The 26,522-nt window shown below is 47.8% G+C and overlaps 1 protein-coding gene and 1 long non-coding RNA gene across 7 annotated transcripts; one reads left to right on the plus strand and one right to left on the minus strand.

The window, feature by feature from the left end:
* Window positions 1-13,193: 13,193 nt before the first annotated feature.
* On the minus strand, window positions 13,194-14,662 carry LOC138433034 (uncharacterized). The gene is made up of 2 exons (XR_011254094.1): window positions 14,294-14,662; window positions 13,194-13,811 (listed from the first exon to the last, which is right to left on the minus strand). It is a non-coding gene; the product is annotated as an uncharacterized lncRNA (long non-coding RNA).
* PAQR7 (progestin and adipoQ receptor family member 7) lies at window positions 14,376-25,737 on the plus strand. 6 transcript variants are annotated; one of them, XM_069574996.1, is made up of 5 exons: window positions 14,376-14,754; window positions 18,972-19,067; window positions 20,861-20,949; window positions 21,578-21,629; window positions 23,630-25,737. In XM_069574996.1, the coding sequence occupies exons 4-5, from the start codon at window positions 21,618-21,620 to the stop codon at window positions 24,701-24,703; spliced, it is 1,086 nt and encodes a 361-aa protein (XP_069431097.1). In that variant the 5' UTR covers window positions 14,376-14,754; window positions 18,972-19,067; window positions 20,861-20,949; window positions 21,578-21,617; the 3' UTR covers window positions 24,704-25,737. The 6 variants fall into 6 exon arrangements, with proteins under 6 accessions (XP_069431097.1, XP_069431099.1, XP_069431096.1 ...); XM_069574995.1 differs by lacking the exon at window positions 14,376-14,754 and adding an exon at window positions 16,773-17,178; XM_069574998.1 differs by lacking the exon at window positions 21,578-21,629 and having other exon boundaries at window positions 14,394-14,754.
* Window positions 25,738-26,522: the final 785 nt, after the last annotated feature.

The following is a 26,522-nucleotide window of genomic DNA, read 5'->3' on the forward strand; positions in this document are numbered from 1 at the left end:
ACATTGTTTACCAAAGTGGCTGTATCATTTTTACATTCCCATCAGTAGTGTATGAACAGTGTTCCAATTTCTTCTCATCCTTGACACTTGTTGTTTTCTTTCTTTTAAATTATAGCCATTCTATATCACTTCTAGTGAAGTGATAACTCATTGTGGTTTGGATTTGCATTCCTACAATGACTAAAGATCCTGAGCATTTTCTCAAGTGCTTCTGGCCATTGGTAAATCCTCTTTGGTGAAATATCTATTCAAACACTTTGCCCATTTAAAAATTGAATTATCTATTGTTTTATTTAGTTGGAAGAGTTCTTTATATATCCTGGATACAAGTTCTTGAGCAGATACATGATATTTAGGAATATTTTTCTCCCAGTCTTGACTTACCTTCTTTTTAGTTAATTATCATAAATGTAAGAGTTTATTTCGGAACTCTCAATGCTGTTCCATTGATCTATATAGCTGTTGTTATGCCAGTGCCACAGTATTTTGGTTACGTGGTGTGATATTATATTTTGAAATCATGAAATATAAATCCTCTACTTCATTCTTTGTTTTCAGAATTGTTTCACTTATTTTGCATTCAATGTATTTTCATATTTTAGGAACAGCTTTGGAGGTTGGATGAAGATCACCTTGCCAATTTCTGCAAAAAAATAAAAAATATTTTCTGGGAGTTTGACGGGGATTGAAGTGAATATATAGATCAATTTGGGGAGAACTGCTGTCTTAACAATACTGAGCCTTCCAATCCATGAACATAGATTGTCGTTCCATATATTTATATCTTTTAAAATCTCTTTCAGTAATATTTTATAGATTTCATTGTATAAGTCTTATACTATTTTTTTCATGATAATTTCTATTTATTGTTGAGAAGAGAAAATATGGTTTTATTTAGACTCTCCTTTAAAATATTCCTCTCTTTTTCTTTTTTGGAGAGTCTGAACAGATCTTTTTATTTTATTTTTACAGAACAAGGTTACATAGAGTTCCACTATATACGGCAATTATTTTTTAAGTAGATAAATTAAGATTTTTAGTTGGAGTTTCAACATCAAATTCTCAAAAACTCTTACCATTCATTAATAGAATGAGTATACAGAGAAATAGAAGGATATAGTAGACCTGAAAAGCACTATGAACCAATTCAACATAATTAGATTCATACAATTTTCACACAACAGTAGGATACAAAGTTCCCATAGATTATAAACTAGGAGACACTGGAACATTTCCAGGGACATAAAAGAAGGTGCAAAAATCTCATGGTCTAAAAGTGTTGAAATCATACAGAGTCTGTTCTCTTATCACTGTGGAATTATGTTAGAAATGAATATTAAAAGATATTTGAAAAGAACCCACATATTTTCAAGCCTGAACTATTTTTATTCCTCAGTTCAGCTCAGTTCAGTCGCTCAGTCGTGTCTGACTCTTTGCAACCCCATGAATCGCAGCACGCCAGGCCTCCCTGTGCATCACCATCTCCCAGAGTTCACTCAGACTCACGTCCATCGAGTCCGTGATGCCATCCAGCCATCTCATCCTCAGTCGTCCCCTTCTCCTCCTGCCGCCAATCCCTCCCAGCATCAGAGTCTTTTCCAATGAATCAACTCTTCGCATGAGGTGGCCAAAGTACTGGGGTTTCAGCTTTAGCATCATTCCTTCCAAAGAAATCCCAGGGTTGATCTCCTTCAGAATGGACTGGTTGGATCTCCTTGCAGTCCAAGGGACTCTCAAGAGTCTTCTCCAACACCACAGTTCAAAAGCGTCAATTCTTCGGTGCTCAGCCTTCTTCACAGTCCAACTCTCACATGCATACATGACCACAGGAAAAGCCATAGCCTTGACTAGATGGACCTTAGTCGGCAAAGTAATGTCTCTGCTTTTGAATATGCTACCTAGGTTGGTCATAACTTTTCTTCCAAGGAGTAAGCATCTTTTAATTTCATGGCTACAGTCACCATCTGCAGTGATTTTGGAGCCCCAAAAAATAAAGTCTGACACTGTTTCCACTGTTTCCCCATCTATTTCCCATGAAGTGATGGGACCAGATGCCATGATCTTTGTTTTCTGAATGTTGAGCTTTAAGCCAACTTTTTCACTTTCCTCTTTCACTTTCATCAAGAGGCTTTTTAGCTCCTCTTCACTTTCTGCTATAAGGGTGGTGTCATCTGCATATCTGAGGTTATTGGTATTTCTCCCGGCAATCTTGATTCCACCTTGTGCTTCTTCCAGTCCAGTGTTTCTCATGATGTACTCTGCATATAAGTTAAATAAGCAGGGTGACAATATACAGCCTTGATGTACTCCTTTCCCAATTTGGAACCAGTCTGTTGTTCCATGTCCAGTTCTAACTGTTGCTTCCTGACCTGCATATAGGTTTCTCAAGAGGCAGGTCAGGTGATCTGGTATTCCCATCTCTTTCAGAATTTTCCACAGTTTATTGTGATCCACACAGCCAAAGGCTTTGGCATAGTCAATAAAGCAGAAATATATGTTTTTCTGAAACTCTCTCGCTTTTTCCATGATCCAGCGGATGTTGGCAATTTGATCTCTGGTTCCTATGCCGTTTCTGAAACCAGCTTGAACATCAGGGAGTTCACGGTTCACGTATTGCTGAAGCCTGGCTTGGAGAATTTTGAGCATTACTTTACTAGCATGTGAGATGACTGCAATTGTGTGGTAGTTTGAGCATTATTTGGCATTGCCTTTCTTTGGAATTGGAATGAAAACTGACCTTTTCCAGTTCTGTGGCCACTGCTGAGTTTTCCAAATTTGCTGGCATATTGAGTGCAGCACTTTCACAGCATCATCTTTCAGGATTTGAAACAGCGCAGCTGCAATTCCATCACCTCCTCTAGCTTTGTTCGTAGTGATGCTTCCTAAGGCCCACTTGACTTCACATTCCAAGATGTCTGGTTCTAGATTAGTGATCACATCATCATGACTATCTGGGTCGTGAAGATCTTTTTTGTACAGTTCTTCCGTGTATTCTTGCCACCTCTTCTTAATATCTTCTGCTTCTGTTAGGTCCAGAGCATTTCTGTCCTTTATTGAGCCCATCTTTGCATGAAATGTTCCCTTGGTATCTCTAATTTTCTTGAAGAGGTCTCTAGTCTTTCCCATTCTGTTGTCTTCCTCTATTTCTTTGCATTGATCACTGAAGAAGGCTTTCTTATCTCTTCTTGCTATTCTTTGGAACTCTGCATTTAGATGCCTATATCTTTCCTTTTCTCCTTTGCTTTTCGCTTCTCTTCTTTTCACAGCTATTTCTAAGGCCTCCCCAGACAGCCATTTTGCTTTTTTGCATTTCTTTTCCATGGGGATGGGCTTGATCACTGTCTCCTGCACAATGTCATGAACCTCATTCCATAGTTCATCAGGCACTCTGTCTATCAGATCTAGGCCCTTAAATCTATTTCTCATTTCCACTGTATAATTATAAGGGATTTGATTTAGGTCATACCTGAATGGTCTAGCAGTTTTCCCTACTTTCTTCAATTTGAGACTGAATTTGGTAATAAGGAGTTCATGATCTGAGCCACAGTCAGCTCCTGGTCTTGTTTTTTTGACTGTATAGAGCTTCTCCATCTTTGGCTGCAAAGAATATAATCAATCTGATTTCGGTGTTGACTATCTGGCAATGTCCATGTGTAGAGTCTTCTCTTGTGTTGTTGGAAGAGGGTGTTTGCTATGACCAGTGCATTTTCTTGGCAACACTCTATTAGTCTTTGCCCTGCTTCATTCTGCATTCCAAGGCCAAATTTGCCTGTTACTCCAGGTGTTTCTTGACTTCCTACTTTTGCATGCCAGTCCCCTATAATGAAAAGAACATCTTTTGGGGGTGTTAGTTCTAAAAGGTCTTGTAGGTCTTCATAGAACCGTTCAACTTCAGCTTCTTCAGCGTTACTGGTTGGGGCATAGACTTGGATAACTGTGATATTGAATGGTTTGCCTTGGAGATGAACAGAAATTATTCTGTCATTTTTGAGATTGCATCCAAGTACTGCATTTCAGACTCTTTTGTTTACCATGATGGCTACTCCATTTCTTCTGAGGGATTCCTGCCTGCAGTAGTAGATATAATGGTCATCTGAGTTAAATTCACCCATTCCAGTCCATTTTAGTTCGCTGATTCCTAGAATGTCGACGTTCACCCTTGCCATCTCTTGTTTGACCACTTCCGATTTGCCTTGATTCATGGACCTGACATTCCAGGTTCCTATGCAATATTGCTCTTTACAGCATCGGACCTTGCTTCTATCACCAGTCACATCCACAACTGGGTATTGATTTTGCTTGGCTCCATCCCTTCATTCTTTCTGGAGTTATTTCTCCACTGATCTCCAGTAGCATACTGGGCACCTAATGACCTGGGGAGTTCCTCTTTTGGTATCCTATCATTTTGCCTTTTCATACTGTTCATGGGGTTCTCAAGGCAAGAATACTGAAGTGGCTTGCCATTCCCTTCTCCAGTGGACCAGGCTCTGTCAGACCTCTCAACCATGACCCGCCCGTCTTGGGTTGCCCCGCAGGCATGGCTTGGTTTCATTGAGTTAGACAAGGCTGTGGTCCTAGTGTGATTAGACTGACTAGTTTTCTGTGAGAATGGTTTCAGAGTGTCTGCCCTCTGATGCCCTCTTGCAACACCTACCATCTTACTTGGGTTTCTCTTACCTTGGACGTGGGGGTATCTCTTCACGGCTGCTCCAGCAAAGCACAGCTGCTGCTCCTTACCTTGGATGAGGGGTATCTCCTTACCACCACCGTTCCTGACCTTCAATGTGGGATAGCTCCTCCGCTCCTCGGGTTGCTCCTCCCGGCTGCGGGCCCTGGCCTCGGGCTCGAGGTGGCTCCTCAGGGTCACCGCCCCTGGCCTCGGGCGCGAGGTGGCTTCTCCCGGCCGCCTCTGACCTCAGACGCGGGATGTCTCTCAGTGTTTACTTATTTTTGATGTGATTATGTGCAATGTTACTTTATTTATTTTTTATTGAGATATTATTGACATCTAACATTATATTAGTTTTAGGCATACAACATAATGATTCAACATTTGCGTATATTGTAAACTGGTCATCACAAGTCCAGTTAACATCTGTCACAATACACAGCATACTTTTTTTTTCTTATGATGAGAACTTTTAAAGAATTCTTTCTTTTGACAACTTTCAAATAGGCACTACATTATTACTAACTACAGTCACCATGCTCTATATTATATCAGTTCAGTCACTCAGTTGTGTCTGACTCTTTGTGACCCCATGGACTGCAGCACGCCAGGATATATTATATCCCTATGAGTAATGTATTTTGTACCCAGATGATGTAGAGATGTTGTACCTTTTGACCTGATTCACCCATTTCATCCATTCCCTACTGCCTCTTTATGACAACCACCACTCTTTCCCCTGTATCTATGAGCTTATTCTTTTTTCCGGTTGTTGCTGTTTGTTGTTGCTCATATAAGTGAGATCATACAGTGTTTGCCCTTCTCTGTCTGACTTATTTCACTAAGCATAACACCTTAAGGTCCATTCACATTGTTGCAAATGGCAAGATTTCATTCCTTTTTATGGCTAAATAGCATTCCATGCTGTGTATGTGTATCTGTGTATGGCTTCATGCCACATTTTCTTTATCTGTTCATCCATCGATACTTAGGTTGTTACTTTAATGCTGAAAGCAAGGGAGAAAGAAAGGAAAATACAGATATCCTGAGTAGGCTTTTGATAAATGATTAAGCACATTATGATCTGTTCTCCCAATGAGATATTCTGGGATTATTAAAAGTGGTTTTTAAAAAAAAAAAAAAAAAAAAGTGGTTTTTGTGTGTTTCCCCCAGAAGTATCATTCTGACCATGGAGAATGTTGAGTATAGGGACAACACTGAATTCATCTCCCTTTTCCCGAGACTGAGCGGATAGCCAGACGCAAACTAGATGCTGCATGTGGTAGCAACTCATGCTGACCACCAAATATTTGTTTCTTCTCCTATCGCACTTCCTTACCCCCTGAAGTTAGTTGTGGCCACATGACTTGCTTTAACCAATGAAACATGAAAGAATGTGCTGTATGTCACTCCTGAGAAGAAACTTTAATAGCCAGTGTGCAACTTTCCATACTTCAGCCTCTGCAGAGGTGGCTGGATGCACCTCAAGGCTGCTCCATCAGCCTGGCCCTGGAGTGAGGATGACAAAGAATAGAGACACTGACAATGGACGTGTAGAATGAGCAAGAAGTACAGTCTGCTTTAAACTGCTAAGATAGTGTTATTACTGCAGCAAACCTAACTCATCCTGACTAGTATAAATATTTATAACTAGGATAAATATTTGTTGAAAAAGATAAATGAAACTAAAAAGTAGAACATTAAATTCTGTCTTGTCTAAAACTATGAAAAAGATGTCAGAAAATCAGCTGTAAACTTAAGGAAGGTAAAGTCAGAGTGTTAAAGGAGGGGATTTGGGGTGAATTGTTTCTCTTTTAAAAGTGTCTTTTGGGACTTTTCTGATGGTCCAGTGGTTAGAAATCCATTTGCTTATACAGGGGACACACGTTTGATCCCTGGTCCAGGAAGATCCCACGTGCCTTGGGGCAACTGAGCCTGTGTGCTGAAACTATGGAGCCAGCGTGCTGCTACTGAAGCCCACGTGCCTGGAGCCCGTGCTCTGAAACAAGGGAAGCCACCACGATGAGAAGTCCATGCACCGCAGCTAGAGAGGAGCCCCCACTGGCTGCAACTGGAGAAAGCCCTCACACAGCAGTGAAGACCCAGCACAGCCACAAACAAATAAATAAAATTAAAAGTGTCTTTTGGATTCCTGGACCCAATCCCAATGTCTATGTGAGTTGGGGGAGGGAAGAACTCCCACACAACACTGAACGATTCTCAGACCCAGCAAGGCTTCTGAGAATTCAACTCAGTTCTGATACTCTCTACCCAGAAACAGCATCAGATCCCACAGGTTTAAGAACTCAGTCCCACAGGACAACCCCTCTCTCCCATTTCAGATGCCAGTGCTTCTGACCAACCAGCTATGGGTCAGAGGTTCCAATAACCCCTTGCTTGGGTCTGATTAACTTGCTACAGGGTTTTAGAAACCCTGTGTCAGGAACAGGGTCAAAGACAAATGTTAGAACAAGAGATGCTCTTAGTGCCCGCCTCACTTAGGACATGACAAGGATTTCAGAAGCTCTATGTCAGAAACGGGGCCAGAGATCAAATGTATTTCTTTTAATAAGTCACAGTAGCACAGTGTGTTTTAATGGATATTCAGCCTCACTCATAATAGGGGAAATGTGAAGCAAAAGAAAACCAAGATTCCATTTACACGTAGCACTTTGGCAAACATCAAAAGGTTTGACTCACACTCAGTTGGTGGAAGTGTAAATTAGTCCAATGTGAAGAAGTGTACTTTAGTGATAACTATTAAAATCCCCTTTGATCTGATAATTCTACTTCTAGGACTTCAACTTACACTTGCACACAGGCAAGTGTTGTACTGAAGAAAACATCTTTGTTTTTTGCCCCCACTGCCTGTGAAGACACTTTCTGCAGCTGGGTCTTGTTGTCCATTAGTTGAAACCAAGAGCAGATTCCATGACTTCACTGGATGCCCTCAGATTTTAAAAGTTTACAGTCACGTAAGTCATGAAATAGTTTCAGTAATTTGAAAGAGTTGAGTCACAACTTCAGACCTCTCTCCCAGCCCAGGCTTGCTCCACAATGAAGACATCTTTCCTTTCCCCTTCCTCTCTCTTTTTCTCTCTCCCTCCACTCCATTAACCTCTGTTGAGCACCTACTATGTGTTAGGAACTCTTCCAGTTCATAAATAGCAGGGATCAGAAAGGACGGGTGACTCTGGGGTCATCAGTATGGCAATGATAGGGACAAAGTAAAGGGACAAAGTAGGTAATTAAATAGTTAATCCCACTAGAGAATTGTAAGTGAAAAAAAAAAAACAGAAGAAGGTGTAGGAGACCCCTGTAAGTTAATGATTACTCAAGAAAGAAAGTTAACGATTCAGTTCAGTTTAGTCACTCGGTCGTGTCTGACTTTTTGTGACCCCATGGACTGCAGCACCCCAGGCTTCCCTGTCCATCACAAACTCCCAGAGCTTACTCAGATTCAAAGTCCCTGGAGCTTACATCTAATGGAAAAGACAACAATAAAATAGGAAATCAATTGCAGAAATTAATGATTACTTAACCACAAAGCCAAGCAGGTTACTTGGCATAAAGTGCATGCAGCGGAAGCGTGAGACATGCCCCCAGACAATAAGGTGGTGCCATGAGACCCACACCCTGCCCAGTGAGCTCAGTTGATGGCCCCCTAGGACATGCTCGCTGCACACACACACACAAACAATAATTTATGGAAAGGTGACATTTCAAAGCAAAGACTCTCATTGTGCTGAGACCTAGAACTAGTTTTCCATTGTGCCTGACAGTCCTGGCTTGACCCTGCAGGGACAAGAAAATTCCCCTGCCCAACCTGGAGAAGGTGCTGATGATGGAAGGGTGATATCTACTCAAGAATGAGGAAGAAGATGGTCTTTTCCCCTCCCCACTTGTCCTTTGATTGTAAAACGGTAGCCCACTAACTGCTCCATGTGCAGCACTTGCCCACTTGTAAGCCTCATAAGCATCTTATTCTGATAAACCACTGACCTACGGCTTTCCCTTTCGTGGAATTCTTTCTGTGCTGAGACATAAAGGACCAGATTTCCTTGGAGCTCCCTGAAATGCCACCTAGCATCTTCTGCAGGCACTCTGAGTGTCCAGAAGGAAAATGAGACTGGGATGGATTATCAGAGGTCCTTCGTGGGATAGGGGTGCTGTTGAGGATTGGATGCCAGTTGATATAAGTGGTCAGGGAAAGCCTCCGCTGGTAAGGTGACATTTAAGTAGAGATGTGAAGGAAGGGGCAGCCAGACAGTCAGCTTTTTGGAGCCAGGCCCAGATTCATGGCCATGGAACCCATGCAGTCACATGGGGCTCTGTGCTCTGAAGGGTCCCATGCTTGATTTAATACTCTGCTATTGCTGTCTTGAAATTTTTAAGTTTTGAACAAAGCCCTGCATTTTTGTTTGGGCCCCAGAAAGTAAGTAATAGGTCCTGTCTGGGGCAAAGTGAGCTTCAGACAGAAGGAACATCCAGTGCAAAGTCAAAGAGATGGGGATGTGCTGGCAGCTTGAATCTGGAGTAGGAAGGGAGCCAGGGTGGCACCATGACTGGCTCCTTTATGCCTGCCGCATGAGGCTGCACCCCTTTCCGCAGCAAGTTATAGGATCAGGAATTATCTGACTTAACCCTCTGTGTTGAGCTTGTTTTCTTGCTTTCCAGGTTTATTGGGCTTCCCTGGTGGCTCAGATGGTAAAGAATCTGCAGGAGACTTAAGAGACTTGGATTCAATCCCTGGGTTGGGCAGATCCCCTGGAGAAGGGAAAGGCTACTCACTCTAATATTCTCGTCTGGAGACTTCCGTGGACAGGGGAGCCTGGCGGGCTACAGTCCATGAGGTCACAAAGAGTCGACACGACTGAGCGACTAACACTTTTAGGTTTGCTGTTGTTATTGTTGTTGTATAGTTGTTGGGTTGTGTCTGACTTTTTAGGGACCACATGGACTGGGGTCCGCCAAGCTCCTCTGTCCACGGGATTTCCCAGGCAAGAATTCTGGAGTTGGGTTGTCATTTTCTTCTCCTGGGGATCTTCCTAACTCAGGGATCGAACTGGAGTCTCCTGCATTGGCAAGTGAATTCTTTAACAGCTGAGCCAGAGGGAAAACCCCAAGCTTGGCAGAGATTTAAAACTGACTCTTTCTTCCTGTGGGTGGGTCTGCTTTCCTGGAAGCCCTGGTCTGGTTTTTCCCCAAATCAGAGCCTGAAACAGAGACTTAAGTGCAGATAGTTTATTTGGGAGATGATCGCTGGAAGTGAAGGGAGGGAGTGGGCGAGACCAGAAAGGAGGCCGAGCACAAGGGAGGAGGTGTCTGCCGGTCTGCCCTGCAGACAGGGCCCTTCGGAGCTGTCTTCTTTTGGACAGGAGCCTGGGGCTTTCTCCAACGGCTCTGACACACCAGTGGGTGAGGGCTGCTCCCAGGGTGTTGGCCGCCTGCATTTCTAGTCTGCAGCTCAGCTGGTAGGCTGAACTAGAGCTTCCAAGAGAGCCCTGAGGCTGGAAAGGAGAGGCAGGCTTGGTGGGTGCTTGGAGTGGAGCTGGGGTCGGCACATTCTGAACAGTCTGCCATTGCTGAGGCTGAAATCTTGGTGGGCCAAGGAGATATGGCCTGGGCTACTCCTGTGTTTGCCACACGGGATGGTCACTGTGGAGCCTCCCACCTGGCGATCCCTTGCTTCCCTTGCTGAGAGCAAAGTGCATCCACCAGCCAGTTGCTTACAGTGAACCTGCCCTGTTCCCAGAACATCTCAGGACACCTCCAGCCTCCTTCTGCTGAGGCACTGGCCCATTTCTGGAGACCGCTCGGGCGGGATCTAAGGCTGCCCCAGGCTGACTCTCTCCTATGACCCAGTCCTGATCGGGCGCAGCACAGACCCATGACCTGCTCATGCAAGAGTACAGTTCCCTCCTCCCACTGCCTCTTCCTCTGCTGCTACTAACCCCTTGGGGTCCTTAGGTAAGAGTTAGAGACCAGCCACAGAGTCCAGCCCACTACCTCTCTGACTGGTCTCCCTGCAGCCACCTCACTAGGCTTGAAATGAGAAGAAAACCATCCCATCCCACCTAGCTCTTGCCAGAAAAAAACCCTCTCTCTAACTCATCTCCCCACCGCCCCCAGGGTTGAAGCTGTCCCGCCTTGACTCCCTGCATTCTGGCATCACCAACACCCCTGCCTTTCCAGTGCCCCCTGCTGCCACCAGGCCCCCTATATTTAGTTTCCCATCCCCTAAACTTACCCCGCCACTCTGTGCCTTTGCACATATTGTTCCCTCTGCCTTGAAAATTCTTCCCCCTCCCCAGGGCTTGGGGAGAAACTCCTCATACTGTAAACCTCGCCCCAAGTGGCCTTGACACAGAGAATCTCTGTAGGAAGCCAGTCCCTCCTGCATTGCACTCCCCGTGCACCAAGCATGAGATTATGGTCTTGAGTCAGATTCCCCGGGTTCCAACTCTGGCTTGGCTATGTGTACGAGTCAGGAATAGCTTTAACGATGCTGTGTAACAAACCATTTCAAAGTTCGGGGGCTTACCACAAATTTTCTTTACTTTATTTTTCTCACCTATTGGCAGAGGGATGGAGTACAGAATTGAAACAGACTGATAGTTGGCCTTTATCGAGCAGTCCCTCTGTGCCAGGCTCTGTGAACATGTCACATGTATTATTTCATTTAGTCCTCATGCCAACCCATATAGTGGGTATCATCAGCCTGTTTGAGAGTGAAGGATATACATAACTTGCTGGTAAGTGGTAGAACTAAAATGTGAATCCAGGTAGAACACACTCATGTGCCTCACGGCTTTGCTGCCTCCAGAAGACGGAAGCACTTGCTTGGGGGGAAAAGACAAGAATGTGTTCCCGGGACTTCCCCTCGTGGTCCAGTGGCTAAGATTCTGTGCTCCCAAAGCAGGGGGCCTAGGTTCGACCCCTGGTCAAGGAATTAGATCCTGCATGCCGCGACTAAAACCCAGTACAGCCAAGTAAATAAATAAATACCAAAAAACAAACAAACAAAAAAGATTGTGTTTCAGACAGCTCAGGCGCCCCCTTCATCCTTTCTCTTACTTCCAGTCCACTGAAGCCCTTCCAGATGGCCTCCCCACTCAGAGCCCGACCTCTGAGGCCTTTGGCTCCTCAAGCCTGCCCAGAAATCCAGTCTTCCTGTTCCTTCAAGGGCTGAGCCTGGCACCTGGGAGGGCAGGTGGATATTGCACAGGTCATAGAAAACCTGTTCCCCTTTCCAGGGATGGGACTCAAAGGCTTATTGGGGCTCTGGGATCCTGGAGCAGTGGAGTCACTGGGCCTCAACCAGGTGGCCTGAGCCAGGGGAGGGCAGGGAAGGGAGGTGCCCTTGGCTGCCCTGGGGCTGCTCTCACCCTCCCTGGGCTGGAAGGAGTCGGAGCAGAGGGCAGGGAAGGAGGCGTGCTGGCCCAACAGCTCCGCTCTTTGATGCCAGTACTGTGCAGCAGCTAAGAGCTGGACTTGGATCTAAGTCTGCCACTAGGCAACTGGGTGACCTTGGGCAAGTAGGATCCTCTCGAGCCTGCTTCCTCATCTGCAAACAGAGATAATGACAGCACCCCACCACGGACTTACAGTGTGTCTAACGGGCTTTGCACACGGCAAGTGCGTCATGACTGATCACTGTTTCTACTTTTATTATTTTTATCATTCAGCTCTCAAGTATCCAAGCCAAGTTTCCTGGTTAAGTGGTTTTTCTCCCCCAAGCACAAATACAGGTTCACTTATGCACGTGTGTGTGTGTGCGTGCTCAGTCACTTCAGTCGTGTCTGACTCTTTGCGACCCCATGGACTGTAGCCCGCCAGGCTCCTCAGTCCATGGGATTTTCCCGGCAAGAATACTGGAGTGGGTTGCCATGCCGTCCTCCAGGGGATCTTCCTGACCCAGGGATCCAACCTGCGTCTCCTGCATCTCCTGCCCAGACCCTAAATACACCCTGAGTTATGAGACCTAGGATATGTCATTTCTCTTCACTGAGCTTCATGTTTTCTAGCCATAAAATGGGGAGCAACACATTCAATGTGCAGGAATGCATGAGGCCAAATGAGAGAATTTAACAGTCTCATGTCCCCTTTCTGAGCCTCAATTTCCCAATTTGTGAAATGAGTTAATAGGATTATCTGGATCAAAGGAGGTAGTTTTGCCCATGGCAAGAGCTTAATAAACTATCACTTTAAAAACAAGTCCAGGGACTTCCCTAGTGGTCCAGTGGTGAGCACTCCTTGCTCCCAATGCAGGGGGCCAGGGTTCGATCCCTGGTCAGGAAACTAGACCTGACATGTGGCACCTAAAGATCCTGCAGGACGCAACAAAAAGAATCCACACGCCACAACTTAAAGAACCTGCATCCTGCAAAGAAGATCGAAGATCCAGCTTGCCATAGTTAAGACCTGGCACAGCCAAATAGATAAATAAATAGATATAAAAACAACACAAAACAAACAAGTCCAGGACAGAGCCGGTGTTCCACAAATGGAAACTGAATCCAGATCACCTTTCAAGTTTTTATTCACTATGGTAGAATATGTTTCATCATGTAGAATGTAATCTCCATAATGTCCTTACTTGTTTTCATTTGCTATATCCTACCTGTTCTAAATGATCAGATTTTCTATGCCACTTTTCCTAGCTATAAGAGCAATGGAGATTTAAGTAATTCTTGTGTACTTGTCTGAACCTGTAGAAGTAAAGACTTATTTCATCCTATTACATTATGATTATACAGGTTTTGTTATAAAAGAGAAATGTACATTCCTCTAGGACATTGCAGTTGACAAACAATCTTCATATCTACTTTAGTTTTACTTACTTCTCCTAACACCCCTGTCAGGTTGGTATTATTAGCTCTGTTTTACAGGTAATAAAACTAAGGCCCACTGAGAACAAGGAAACTTGCCCAAGATCGCATGGTTAGTTGGGGTAGCACCAGAACCTGGATCCTGTCACCATGCCTTTGCCCCACAACTGTCCCTCTGAGTAGGCTCAGAGCTCCCTGAAGGCAGGGGTTGTTCCCGGAGACAGTCTCCCCTCAGTTCCATCCATCAGGCTGATGCTTCCCAGACAGGTCCGGGTTTCTCCCCACTCTTCACGGTCCAGATCTTTACATACCTGAGGAGCAGACAAGCCCTGCCATTGTTGGTCCAGTATCTCCTGAGGGCCTGCTAGGGGCAGGGATAGCCTACCCTTCAGGTACTCCCTCTCCTGCTGGGAGATGATACACCAGGGAGTAGAAAGCCGGCTTTTGTTTGGCCACATGGAAAAGCCTGTGGAAACTTGGATCCATGACCAGGGATTGAACTTGTGGCCTCAGCAGTGAAAGCGCTGAGACCTAACCACTGGACCACCAGGGAATTCCCAAAGCAGGTGTTTTAATGGAAGTCTAAATAGTGTGTCTTGGGCTGAGCAGGGTAGGTTAGGGAAAGCTGCCCGAAGACGGCGCTTTAGGTGGGGACTTGAATAAGACAGAGGTGCAGGGGTGGGGTGGAGCGAGGTGAAGATGGGGGAAGGTCAGGAGAATCTGACCAGAAGCGCCCGTCTGAGGTGGGCTGTGTGGGTTTACGTGGCTTCAGGGCTGGGCTGCGGGCTCTCACTGGAAAATTCGGGTGCTCCAGCTCCGACTCGCCGCCTCCCTCTCGGGTCAGCCAGGTCCAGACTCCGGAGCTTGCGGCTCAAGTCGCCGGAAGTGGGAGCGACTCCTCAGCTGAGCAGCAACTTCTGCTTTCTCAGCCTCCGAGTCCCCCTCGGCCCCAAAGACGCAGGACCTCGCCAGGCTGTCGTCGCCGGTGTGGGTGACCCCTCTTGCCCCCGTGTGCAACACGTGGGCGCGGGGTGAGGGTGCTGCTGGCGCCCGGCCAGGCCGGCTCGGTGGGCGGGCGGGATCACCCAGGCCTGGGCAGGCGGCGGCCGGGTCCTGAGCCCCGAACCCAGAGTCTGCGGCCAGTCCTCCCCCGACTCGGGGCGGGGCCTCCGCCCGGCCGCACCCGTTTATCTGCGCTCCGGGTGCCTGGATGCCGAGGGCAGCCTCTCGCAGCTCGGCTCGGCTCGGCCGCAGGTACCCGGCTGCCGGAGAGCTGGGGGTGTTGGGCAGCGGGGCCGGGCGGGGCGCAGGGTGCATCCGAGACTCGGGGCTGGGTGTCTTGGTTTGAGGGGGTGCCGGGCGGGGAGAGGCACGTGGGGAGGGAGGGAGACACACAGGATCACGCCGGCAGAGAGGGAGCATCTCCCGCTGGAGCGGGAGGCTGACGGTGAATCAGCTGGAGGGGGCGCCGCTGCGGAGGGACTGGATTAGGAGGAGCGCAGCTGGAGGGGGAGCCTCTCGGGGAGGAGCGGGAAGAGGCTGGGGAGGAGGCTGGAGGCTCGGGGCAGTCAGAGCCGCAAGGAGGAGCACGCCTGTGAGGGGGGCTGGCCGTGGGGCGAGCTGGCCCCGGGGAGGACTGCAGTGTCGGAGGACGATGGGCCCGGACCACGCTCCTCCCACGGAAGGGGGAATCTAGGGAGATTCTGGGGGTGAAAGCGGGTGTGAGTACCTGGAACTGAGTGGTGTGACGGACTCCCAGTTGGGAAACCGGAAACAGTGGAAGAGCCCGGCAGGGGGCTCAGAGGGGTTCTCACTCCAAAGGAGCGTAGGTCTGTTGGGATCAGGGTTCCTTTGGTGTCAGGAGACCATGAGGGATTCCCCCCCACTCGTTGAGGGACACACGTGTCTTGAGACTATAGGCTTTGAGGACCTATAGGGAAACCAGAAAATTCCCTGGAGCATCCGCCCACTACTACCCAACTAAGCCTGGCAGGAGTGAGAGGTCAGGTCTGACCAAGACTGGGGAGTTGAGCATGATATATTTTCAGGGCCTGACTGCTCCTAGGTGGATGTCCCCAACACTGGAGAGGGACCCAGCCTCCCATCCTGGGGCTTGTACCACCGCGGGGCCCCTTAGTGAGAGGCTGCTTTTCCCAGCTTAGTTCCCCTGCCAAGAGGTCGGTAGGGAAACTGGTCAGTGCTAAACCCAGGTCCCTCTTCTGTCCCCATGTCCTGGGCAATTGTAGCTAGCTCACCTGGGCCTGCTTTCCTCCAGCAGGTGTTCCCCTATCCTCAGAGCAGTTGTGAGTCTGAGACCCACAGAGGAATTCCTTTAAGAGTGATTTACTTCATTCTGATCACACGGTTCAGTACAAATGGAAGCCCAAAGTGCAGTTACAAAAAACAAAAGAGGTTTCTGTTCAGTTTTGGAAGACATGGAGGAGCTTTTTCTTTAAACTCAGTGGGAGGAACTGGCGAATTGGTTTGCACTGAGGGAGGTGACCTAGTTGCTGAGATATCAAGAAGCCAGCCAGGGATGGAAACTTTGCTTGTATAATCTGTGGCCACCCACTGGGTGCCTGGGGGTTGACCGCAGTGGATGAAGGGCAAGAGCACTGGTTTTGGAGTAAGATAGGCATGCTCTGTCATCCTGCCTCCCTCCGGGGCTGTGACAGCAGCGTAGCCACAGGTTCAAAGAGTTGCTGAGAGGGAGAGGTGAAACGTTGTAAATGATAACTGTTAGTGCCTAGTCTCAGTAATAATATTTCAGGCTCTGCCATATTGTGTTATCCTTGTCAGGACCACACTGGCCTGGCCTTAATTGTTTTTATCTAATGAGGTTAAATTTAGCCTTCCAAGGCAAGATAAAGTTGTCTTTAAGAGAGTGTGCTGAACTGTCAGAGCCCAGAGAAGCAAAGATGAATATTTTGCTTGACAGGAAGGAGGCAAAAGAAGTAGAATTTTAATCAAATATACTTATAATAGATGGTATTTAGTAAGGCTGTTATGGAGAAGGAAATGGCAACCCACTCCAGTATTCTTGCCTGGAGGATCCCACAGACAAAGGAGCCTGGTGGGCTACAGTCCATGGGGTCGCAAAGAGTCAGAGAGGACTGAGCGACTAACACACACAAGGCTGTTAAGCTTCAAGAGGGCAGGGTATGAATACCCTTAGGTGTTACCCTTTAGCTGTTAATTAACTGGGCTATTAGTTCCCTGAGGGTGGTGTTTTAACTGCTTTGTTCACAGCTGAAGCTCCAGCTTCTGACACTGAGTAAGAACTGAACTGAACTGAACTGAAGCCTAAAACAAATTCTGTTGGAATGTCTTAGGGCCTAAAGGGCCCTTTGAAGTCACTGGAGAATGCATTCTGTCCTTCGACATTTGGAGAAACAGGGCCAAGAACAGAAGGGACTTGTCAGGGCCACACAAGGATTGAGTAGCTGAGTCAGGACTAGAATCAACAAAGCTGGTGGAGCCAAAGCCATGCCAGAGCCAACATCCAGCATCTGTGACTTTGTTTTTCTTGAGGTAGCTATTATTATTCTCAGATTTTAAATGGACAGGTACAGAGAGATGAAGCAAAGTCACACAACTGGTAAGTTCCAAACCTGAAATCCCATCCTCACATGAAAACAAGGACCTGGCTTGTCTTGAAATAACTGCTCAAGGAAACAGGTGAGCAGATGCCCCCCCTGGGAGCCCCAGCTCTCTGCAGTTCTCCGTGATTACCAGCCAGGGGGCTTCTCTCTGGGCTTTATTTATTTATTTTCCTGGGCTCAGGGGTATTTCATTTGTGTGGGTGAGCCCCATCAGGCAGCCTGTCTGCTTTGCTCACCATGTACCCCCAGCCTGGCAGCCCCATGCCCCGCGTACAGTACTCATTGAGTAAAATCTGTGAGATTGGTACAACCCAGGGCTCTCCCACTCCGAAGCCCATTCACCACCTAATCCCCACAAACTGGTCTGCTGTTTTGCCCCCAGAGATATTAAGGAGCCTCTCTCTGACAGTGTGTATCAGGGGGAGACCAGGGGAACTTGGGGGTGGTAAGCTTTGGATGAGGAGGCAGGTGAGGAGGTTGACCTTGAGTTTAGAAAAGGGAAATGTAAATTGGAAGAGCTGAGGAGGTGGGAGGGGAGAAGAAGAAGAAGATCCTCAGGCTGACAGAAGACTTCCCACTAGTGGTCAAGTGGTTAAGAATCCACCTGCCAACGCAGGGGATACAGGTTCAATCCCTGGTCGGGGAAATTACCACATGCTGCAGGGTAATTAAGCCCACGCACCACAACCACGGAGCCTGGGTGCCCCAGAGCCTGTGTTCTGCAATAAGAGAAGCCACTGAAATGAGAACTCTGCACACCGTGATGGAGAGCAGCCACCGTTCATAGCAACGAAAATCTGCAAGCAGCAAGGAAGGTCGAGCAGAGTCAAAAATAAGTAAAATAAACTTAAAAAAAAAAAAGACAAAAAGACATCCCACTTGGGCCATGGAGATCCCAGTTCTGAAGTTCAGCCAAACCAGAAGGCTCCCAAACCTGCAAGACCGGCCACATATTACCGGCTAGCGCATTCTTCCACCTTTACTCTCCTGCTCAGGGATGGGGCTCCTGGGGCAGCTGGGGCTGAAGCCCCTGTTCTCTGGGGATTTCACTTCTCTTGGGTCAATGGGCAAGTGCAAATCTTCAGGGCTCTTTGAATCAAGAGAGGTTACTCTGAATGGCCTTTGCTAAGAACACTTTAATTATTAAATAAGGTCAGTGTCCCCAGAAGTCCAAACTCCAGCCATATTGTCCTGGTCCCTAAATGTACCCTCAGAGAAAGGTAAATGTTTAAAGAGATACAGATAATTTTGTAAGGCCTCCAAACCCAGTGGAACCAGATATTGAGGCCTAAAAGAGCACTGAAATTCTTTTAGAGAACCCAAAGCAAACTTTTCAACTTGGGAATGTTTTAAATGCTAATATTCAGGCTAGGAATATTTCAAATGCTACTACTATTAATAATTGATACTAATAATAGGAATCATTTACTGAATCCCTAAACTGCTAAAACTGTTCTCATAGATTTCATATTTGTAGCAGTCTATGCGAAGAGTCAGACACGACTTCATTTTCACTTTTCACTTTCATGCATTGGAGAAGGCAATGGCAACCCACTCCAGTGTTCTTGCCTGGAGAATCCCAGGGACGGGGGAGCCTGGTGGGCTGCTATCTATGGGGTCACACAGAGTCGGACGCGACTGAAGTGACTTAGCAGCAGCAGCATGAGGTGGATAATGTTAAAATTCCCATGAGGGGCTGAGAATTAGAGACGGTAAGTCGCTTGTCTTAGGTCACACAGCTAGTGTGTTATGGAATCAGAAGCCAGCTTGGTTTGTCTGAATCTGAAGTCCATCTGCTTCATGAGCCTTTATAGTGTCTGTTTTCTCCTTGATTCCTAACTTCCTTCCATTCTGATTCCCACTGAGTAGGGGACAGAAGCCTGTCAAGTTTGCCTGATATCCATCAACCAGGCCCTTGACACTTGGTCTCAGCCCAGCTTTGCCTGCCTTGCCGTGTGATCTTGGGTAAGTCACAACATTTCAGCTAGCTCTCAGTCTCCCCAAATATTTCATGCAGAGGTTAACCATGAGCTTCCTTCTATAGCTGAGGCCTGGCTCATGGGGGCAGAGTTTAGTCTGGATTTGGCCAAGGTAGTAGTGGTAATAGAGGGGAGGGTGGAGGGTGGAGGTGGTCTTTAGCCCCACCCTCTGGTGACATCACACAAGACACCTACAGTCCCTGGAAGCCCCACCCCTAGTGACCCTCACCTGTGGAAGTGCCATCCAGTGCCTGGTATCTGGTGAATTTTTTCTGTTCTGTAGCAGAAGTCATCAGCCCTAGTGTTCAAGAGAAACCCTTAGGTAACTAGTGCAATTAGGGAGACTTGGAGGGGGGCCATGGGGCTTCCCAGGTGGTGTTAGTGGTAAAGAACCTGCTTTCCAATGTTCAATCCCTGGGTCAGGAAGGTCCCCTGGAGAATGGCATGGCAACCCACTCCAGTATTCTTGCCTGGAGAATCCCATGGACAGAGGACCCTGGCAGGCTACAATCCATGGGGTTGTAATGAGCTGGACATGCTGAAGCGATTGAGCGTGGAGGAGGGCCATGAAAGTGTACTGGACTGGGGTGGGATGCCTGGAACAAGACTGGGGTGGGCAAACTACTCAGAGGATGCCCTGAGCCTGCCCTCTGGATGTCCACCCTCATCCTTCTGGTCATGCTAGACTCCTGCCCCTGCTTCTTTCCCCTGGATCCAGGGCCCCTTTCGTGGAGTCAGGAGATGGGAACCAATTCTGAAAATAGAGCTGCTCACATGGAACTGGGCTGCTGGCTGAGGTCTAAAGGAAACAGGGCAACTAGACCTCGTTATCCCAGGATCTGATGTCTGGGTTCTGCGCTCAGAGTCCACTGTGTGTGGGGGAGGAGGAGGACAGGGAGTGAGAGCTATCACCCCCCTCAGGAGGTGGGGGGTGCCACCTGGTGCGAGCCAGGCTTCACTGGTACAGAGAGTAGGGTGCTGGTAACTGGGTGAGACTGAGGTCCTTGGGTACAAGTCAGTTGCTAGAAGCCTAAGGAATCAGTTTGCAGGAAAGGACCTGGTCACCTGCTTTAGAACAGCGTTTTCCAAAGTGGTTCTGTGGGATGCGGTTGGCTGTGACAGGAAGCAGGGCAACAGGAGTGGCTGAGAGTATCTGGGCTCTGCAGTCACAGAGCTGGGTCCAGATCCTGGCTTCACCCCTCTCTACCTACCTCACAGGCTAGTTATGAGAGTTGCAACAAGGCTGTGAGTGAGAAAGTGAAAGTGAAAGTCGCTCTAGTCGTGTCCCACTCTTTGCGACCCCATGGACTGCATTTCCAGGCCAGAATACTGGAATGGGTAGCTGTTCCCATCTCCAGGGGATCTTTTCAACCCAGGGATCGAATCCAGGTCGCCTGTGTTACAGGCAGATTCTTTACCAGCTGAGCCACCAGGCTATGAGTGAGCATATAGTAAACTCTTACTACATTTCAGCTAGCTTTATAATCATTACTGGGAAAGGAAACCCTTGTCATGTAAGCTTGGCAAATGTATTGAGCTGGTCAAAAAGTGTTTGGGTTTTCCCATTAACATCTTATGGAAAAACCTGAACGACGTTTTTGGCCAACCCAATAGGTTCAACAAAGTGAAGCAGGCTTCTTTGGTGCAGGCCTTCTCTGATCTTTTAATATGCTCTTAGGACTTGGGAAGTTCTAAGAGTGGGGCATGGAGCATTGAACTGGATGTAACAGATTTTAGGGAGCCAGGAACTAAGGCACTATTGCATGTCATCATTCCCAGGCCTTTGTCCTCATGGTGGAATGGAAAGCTAGCTGAATTGGGCAACTCTCGGGAAAGTCTTCCTGTCTCTGGGCTCCTGTTTTCTCAAGGTAAAACAAAGGAACTGCATGAGATGCTTTCAGAGGCCTTTTCTGGTTCCCTGAGGTTCTGAGTTGGGAAGACAAAGCTGTAGACAAGGGTGGAGGCCAGACTGTGGAGGCTAAAGACTGATCTCTCGGGGAGGAGAAGAAATCCAGTTCTGGCAAGCAGATTCAACCAGCAAGTGGGCCGGGGGATTCTTGTGCTCTGCACAGAAGCGGCCCCACTCCTGTCATTAGCAAGGTCTTGCTGATGAATTTGTTCATCAGCAGGGTCTGATTCCTAAACCTGCCAGGCCATCTTGGAATATAAAGTAGAAGACTCTTGTACTCCCCTGTTGTAGCACCTCCCATGCAGTGGTGTAATGACTTATTTAACTCCTACTTCCCTACCAGGCTGGGAAAGGTCAGAGGCCAGAGCTGACTCCATAATGTAATGCAGTAGGAACTAAGGGATGCAAGTCAGGCTGGGGGTGAGGTGAAGTGTGGGCTGGGGGTGGCTTGATGTTGCCTTTGCACAGCAAGCACCCTCTGTTTGCTTGGACTATGTGTGAATTATTGGGGCTTTGTGGGTGATCATGGTGCTGCTGGTGGCGGAGAACTTGAGTGCTTTATCTTGCCCAGATTTCTTGCATTTCAGAATGACTGGTGCAAAGGAAGTTGCAGTAGATATCTGATGAATGATGAACAGAGTAAGTTTGGTTGCTGTGTTCATTAAGCTTCTTGGGGAGAATTTGAGGGAGGGGAGTTGTCTGTCTAGCTAAGTTGTCTGGATAGTTTATCAATACATATTTGATTTAATGAATGGCACAGTGAGTAATGATAAGCTTGAATTAAGCAACTAGTATCAGGTAAAAACAGTATATAATTATTAAATTATTAATAGTACTTGCCACCTTGTCTTGCAGAGGGCAGTTTTGGGAAGTAGTTAAAATTACAAACTGAAAGACTTCCCCGGTGGTCCAGTGGTTAAGACTCCACGTTTCCAATGCAAGGGCTGCAGATTCAATCCCTGGTTAGGGAACTAAAATCATACATGCTGTGCAGTGCTGTCAAAAAATAAAATAATAGTAATAATAATAAAAAGACTGCAAACTGAATTTATATCATGCCTCTACTGCTTCTTAGGCAGGGTACTCAACTTCTCTGTGCTTCAGTTTCCTTGTCTGAAAAATGGGCATATGATAGTAACTATCTCATAGGGTGTTGTGTTGATTAAATGAATCAAATATGCATAAATTGCTTAAGACACTGGCACACAGCACACACTATGTAAGCATTTGCTATGCTTTGGTTTCCTCTCTATAACCTCTACCATATTATGAAGTTCCTGAAGGCAAGGATCAAATTCTTTTCCACTCTCCTCCCACCCCACATTCTGGGACCCAGCACAGGACATGAGGCAGAGAAGGAGCTCAGTAAGTGTTTGCTAAATGAATAAATGAATGAATATGTTTTAAATGATAACTTATATAATCCATTATAGATTTGCCACAGGGGAAAATGAGGGGGCGTTAAGGAGGTGGCAGCTTAAAGGATTTCAGTAGAGGGAAAGGAAGTTGGCACAGGGTCTACATTTCGGTTAGGTGGGAAATGAGGATGGGAGCAGGTCATGCGGTCTTGAATGCAGGGTGAGGGGTTAGATTGAATTTATTTGCAGTTAGCAATGTGGAAGGTCTGGAGGCAGGAACTTTTCAGCAGGGGTGTGGCTAGGGCTGTTTTTATAGGATCAGTTGTTACTAGGGACTTACAGGGGGACAAGTGGCTTTTCGAGTTGGGCCTTGAAGGCTACGAAGTATTATTAGGATGCTATTATGCTGATTTTTCATTCCACAAGCATGAGATGAATGAAAATGAGCACTAGTTACCTGTGAAGCACCAGGGGTTCACAAAATAATAAGACAAATAAGCCTACCCTGGAGGAGCTTGCATTAACAACTTAATGCCTATGAGAAGTGTTGTAATGGTCAAAGGACAGTAGGCATTCGAGTAGAAGGGTCAGCGTCAGAGGACTGGGGGCGAGGGAAACCTGGGAAAATATCACAGAAGAAATGGGTTTTGAGGAATGACTAGGAGCTTGCCAGACAGGCAAGATGATGTAAATGTTTCAGATGGAGCGAACAGACATGTGAAACAGCAGGTCCAGGGGCTTGATGAGGCTGTGGCTGGGTGTGATGTGTGCTGTGGTTGAGCACTAACGCTGGGAAAGGCGTAGGGACCAGATCATGTAGGGTGATGGAGGGTTAGTGGGAGACCCAGGCCATTTGGAAGAAGCTGAAGGTAGAGGCAGCAAATCTGTTCTTAGCAAGGACATTGTCGCCGCCGTGTGAGCACTGATGGCAGCATGAACACGGGAGGAAAATGAGGGGGGCTGCTGTATGGAGCCTGGGCTGGAAAGGAGTTGGCTGACTCCTGAGCCTCTTTAAGTAACGCCTGCCTCAGACATTTATTGAGCACCTTCTATATGCCAGGGACTATTCTAGGCCCTTGGGATAGATCAAGGAGCAAAAGAATCGTGAGACAGAGCAGAGCTCTCCCTAAGGACAACTCTGTTCCTTTTTAACTTAGTGTGGGGATAAGGGGGTAGGGAAGAGGGAGGAAGAACTGGGCAGCAAAGCCCCCTCAGTTGCTGCTCACGGGCAGCTGGTGAGGACACCAGCTCCCTAACTTTGCTCGGGCCTCTCTCTTCCAGCCCCCCGCCCAGCCCACAGCCATGGCCGCGATGGTGGCCCAGAAGCTCAGCCACCTCCTGCCCGGTCCGCGGCAGGTCCACCGGGAGCCTCAGCCGTCTGTGCCATCAGAGCCTGTGTTCACCGTGGATCGAGCCGAGGTGCCGCCCCTCTTCTGGAAGCCATACATCTACGTGGGCTACCGGCCGCTGCATCAGACCTGGCGCTTCTACTTCCGCACGCTGTTCCAGCAGCACAATGAGGCGGTGAACGTCTGGACCCACCTGCTGGCCGCCCTGGTGCTGCTGCTGCGGCTCGCCATCTTTGTGGGCACCGTGGACTTCTGGGGAGACCCGCATGCCCTGCCCCTCTTCATCATCGTCCTCGCCTCCTTCACCTACCTCTCCCTCAGTGCCTTAGCTCACCTCCTGCAGGCCAAGTCTGAGTTCTGGCATTACAGCTTCTTCTTCCTGGACTATGTGGGTGTGGCCGTGTACCAGTTTGGTAGCGCCCTGGCGCACTTCTACTATGCCATTGAGCCCGCCTGGCATGCCCAAGTGCAGACCATCTTCCTGCCCACGGCTGCCTTTCTTGCTTGGCTTTCCTGCACTGGCTCCTGCTACAACAAATACATCCAGAAGCCTGGCCTGCTGGGCCGCACTTGCCAGGAGGTACCCTCCGCGCTGGCCTACGCACTGGACATCAGCCCCGTGGCGCACCGCATCCTTGTGTCCCCCGACCCTGCCACAGACGACCCGGCTCTTCTCTACCACAAATGCCAGGTGGTCTTCTTCCTGTTGGCTGCGGCTTTCTTCTCTGCCTTCATGCCTGAGCGCTGGTTCCCTGGCAGCTGCCATGTCTTTGGGCAGGGCCACCAGCTCTTCCATGTCTTTTTGGTACTGTGCACACTCGCCCAGCTGGAGGCTGTGGCGCTGGACTATGAGGCCCGGCGGCCCATCTATGAGCCTCTGCACACCCGCTGGCCCCACAACTTCTCCGGCCTCTTCTTGCTCACTGTAGGCAGCAGCATCCTCACCGCATTCCTCCTGAGCCAGCTGGTACGGCGCAAACTTGATCTTGATCGGAAGACTCAGTGAAGGGGGTGGCAGCTGGTAGGGAGGGAGGTATAGTGGGGGCCCAAAGGTCCGGATGGGAACAGATGGGAATAGGTGGGAACCTTGGCTCCAGATGGGAACAAGTCCTGGTAAAGTTGTTTGTATCTGGCCCACGGTGATTCTCTGTGCACACCTCAGCTGCCAAGGGCAGCACTGGCCAGTCCTTGGATTTGAGGATTGGCTGGAGCTGCTGGGGTCTACTCTTGGGCCTGCCCCAGTTGCCTGCCCTGGGAGAGGGAAAGAGAAAGATGTGTGTCACCCTGGTTTTGCCTCCCCTCACTGCCTCTCTCACTTAGGGGTGAGGATGGGGGATCAGCTGGGGCCAAGACCCTGACTTGGGGCTTCCAGATTATATGGGAGGGGTGAAGTTTGGATTTAGGTTAGAGTCAGATCTGAGCTGAGGGACAGGGGAAGCATCAGCAGTGCCCTCTACCCAGATCCCCTTGGGAATGACAGCCCTCTGTTGTGTGCAGTACTGTAAGGTTCCTTGAACTCCAGCTTGGAGTTTGGGTGCTCCAGAGAACCCTCAAAGGTTGAAGATTGTGCCAGGTGGAAATGGATCCCATCCAGTGCCCTGCAGCTCTCAGTCACTGTCCCAGTGAGCTCCACCCTCCTATCACTGGACTCTGTATCCCACTCATCCTGTTTCCATCTTCTTTCCTGGGTCCCTTGTTCACAACTCAGTGTTTATCCATTCAGTGTTTCTTGGGCCTCTACTCAGACACAGGCTATTGATGGGGCCCTGTGGATTAATGCAGGATGGTAAAGGCTTTACTATCGAATGAACTGTCAGGGGAAACACTAAGGAGGGAATAATTAATGCTGCCTGGGACCCTCAGGGTCTTGGGTTGAGAAGGGTGAATAGGAGTTTGCAGATGGAGAGAGGAAGTGTATTCCAGGGAAAGGGAAAAACCTGTTCAAAGGCCAAGAGGAATGGAAGGAGGAGTCACTGGAGCTGAAATCAGGGGTGGTCTGGACTCTGATGTCCTGGATGCAATAAAATGACTGTGCTAACAGTTGCCTCCTTGCTTCTTGTCTCCTATCCTGGAGAGAGGGCCCTGGTGCACCCCTTGGGCCTGCTCATTGTGTTGGAGGAGGTTTTCAGGGGGAGCTTGGGGGTGGGCAAAGGGAAGAGATCCTGTTTTATCTTTGCCTGGGAGTGGGCCTTATTTACTGTATATGGGAACTTTTTTTTGATAGGAAAGGTGAGGCAGTTTTATTACTAAATTAATATTAGACATTAAAAGAATATGTTTAAAATATATAATTTGACAAATATTTCATTTCTTGGTCTTTTAATCAAGGAAGGTCTTTATGTTAACTTTTATGATATCATTACATGTCAACATTTACAGTATTGCCTTTTCCCCAGTACATAAGCAATAAATGGCAACATATGTACAGTGAAGGAAAATTAGGAAGTACAGGTAAGAAAAGCAAAAAATCTTGAATGAATAAGGAATATCATTCCACTGCTAAAATACCATGTCGTGCATATATTTCATCTGTGGAGACTGTGGTTATGTATGCTAGCTTTTTTGTATTTCTGAGGACTTAGAACAATGCTTGGTGTGCGTGTGTGTGTGTGTGCTGCTCAGTCATGTCCTACTCTTTGTGACCCCATGGACTGTACCCCACCAGGCTCTTCTGTCCATTGGATTTCCAGGCAAGAATACTGGACTGGGCTGCCATTTCCTTCTCCAGAGGATCTTCCTGACCCAGGGATTGAACCCCCATCTCTTGTGTCTCCTGCATTGGCAGGCAAATTCTTTACCAACTGCACCAAGTCCAGGTGCATTTC

This window comes from Ovis canadensis, chromosome 2 (assembly GCF_042477335.2).
Source record: "Ovis canadensis isolate MfBH-ARS-UI-01 breed Bighorn chromosome 2, ARS-UI_OviCan_v2, whole genome shotgun sequence".
Lineage (NCBI taxonomy): Eukaryota > Metazoa > Chordata > Mammalia > Artiodactyla > Bovidae > Ovis > Ovis canadensis.

What these genes read in the sequence shown, in the direction of transcription:
- PAQR7 (XM_069574994.1), top strand. Translation starts at nt 22,335, where the DNA reads ATGAGGCAGAGAAGGAGCTCA. An exon ending in TGAGGCAGAGAAGGAGCTCA is followed by an intron (nt 22,356 to 23,629) that starts GTAAGTGTTTGC and finishes TCTCTCTTCCAG; the next exon opens with CCCCCCGCCCAGCCCACAGC.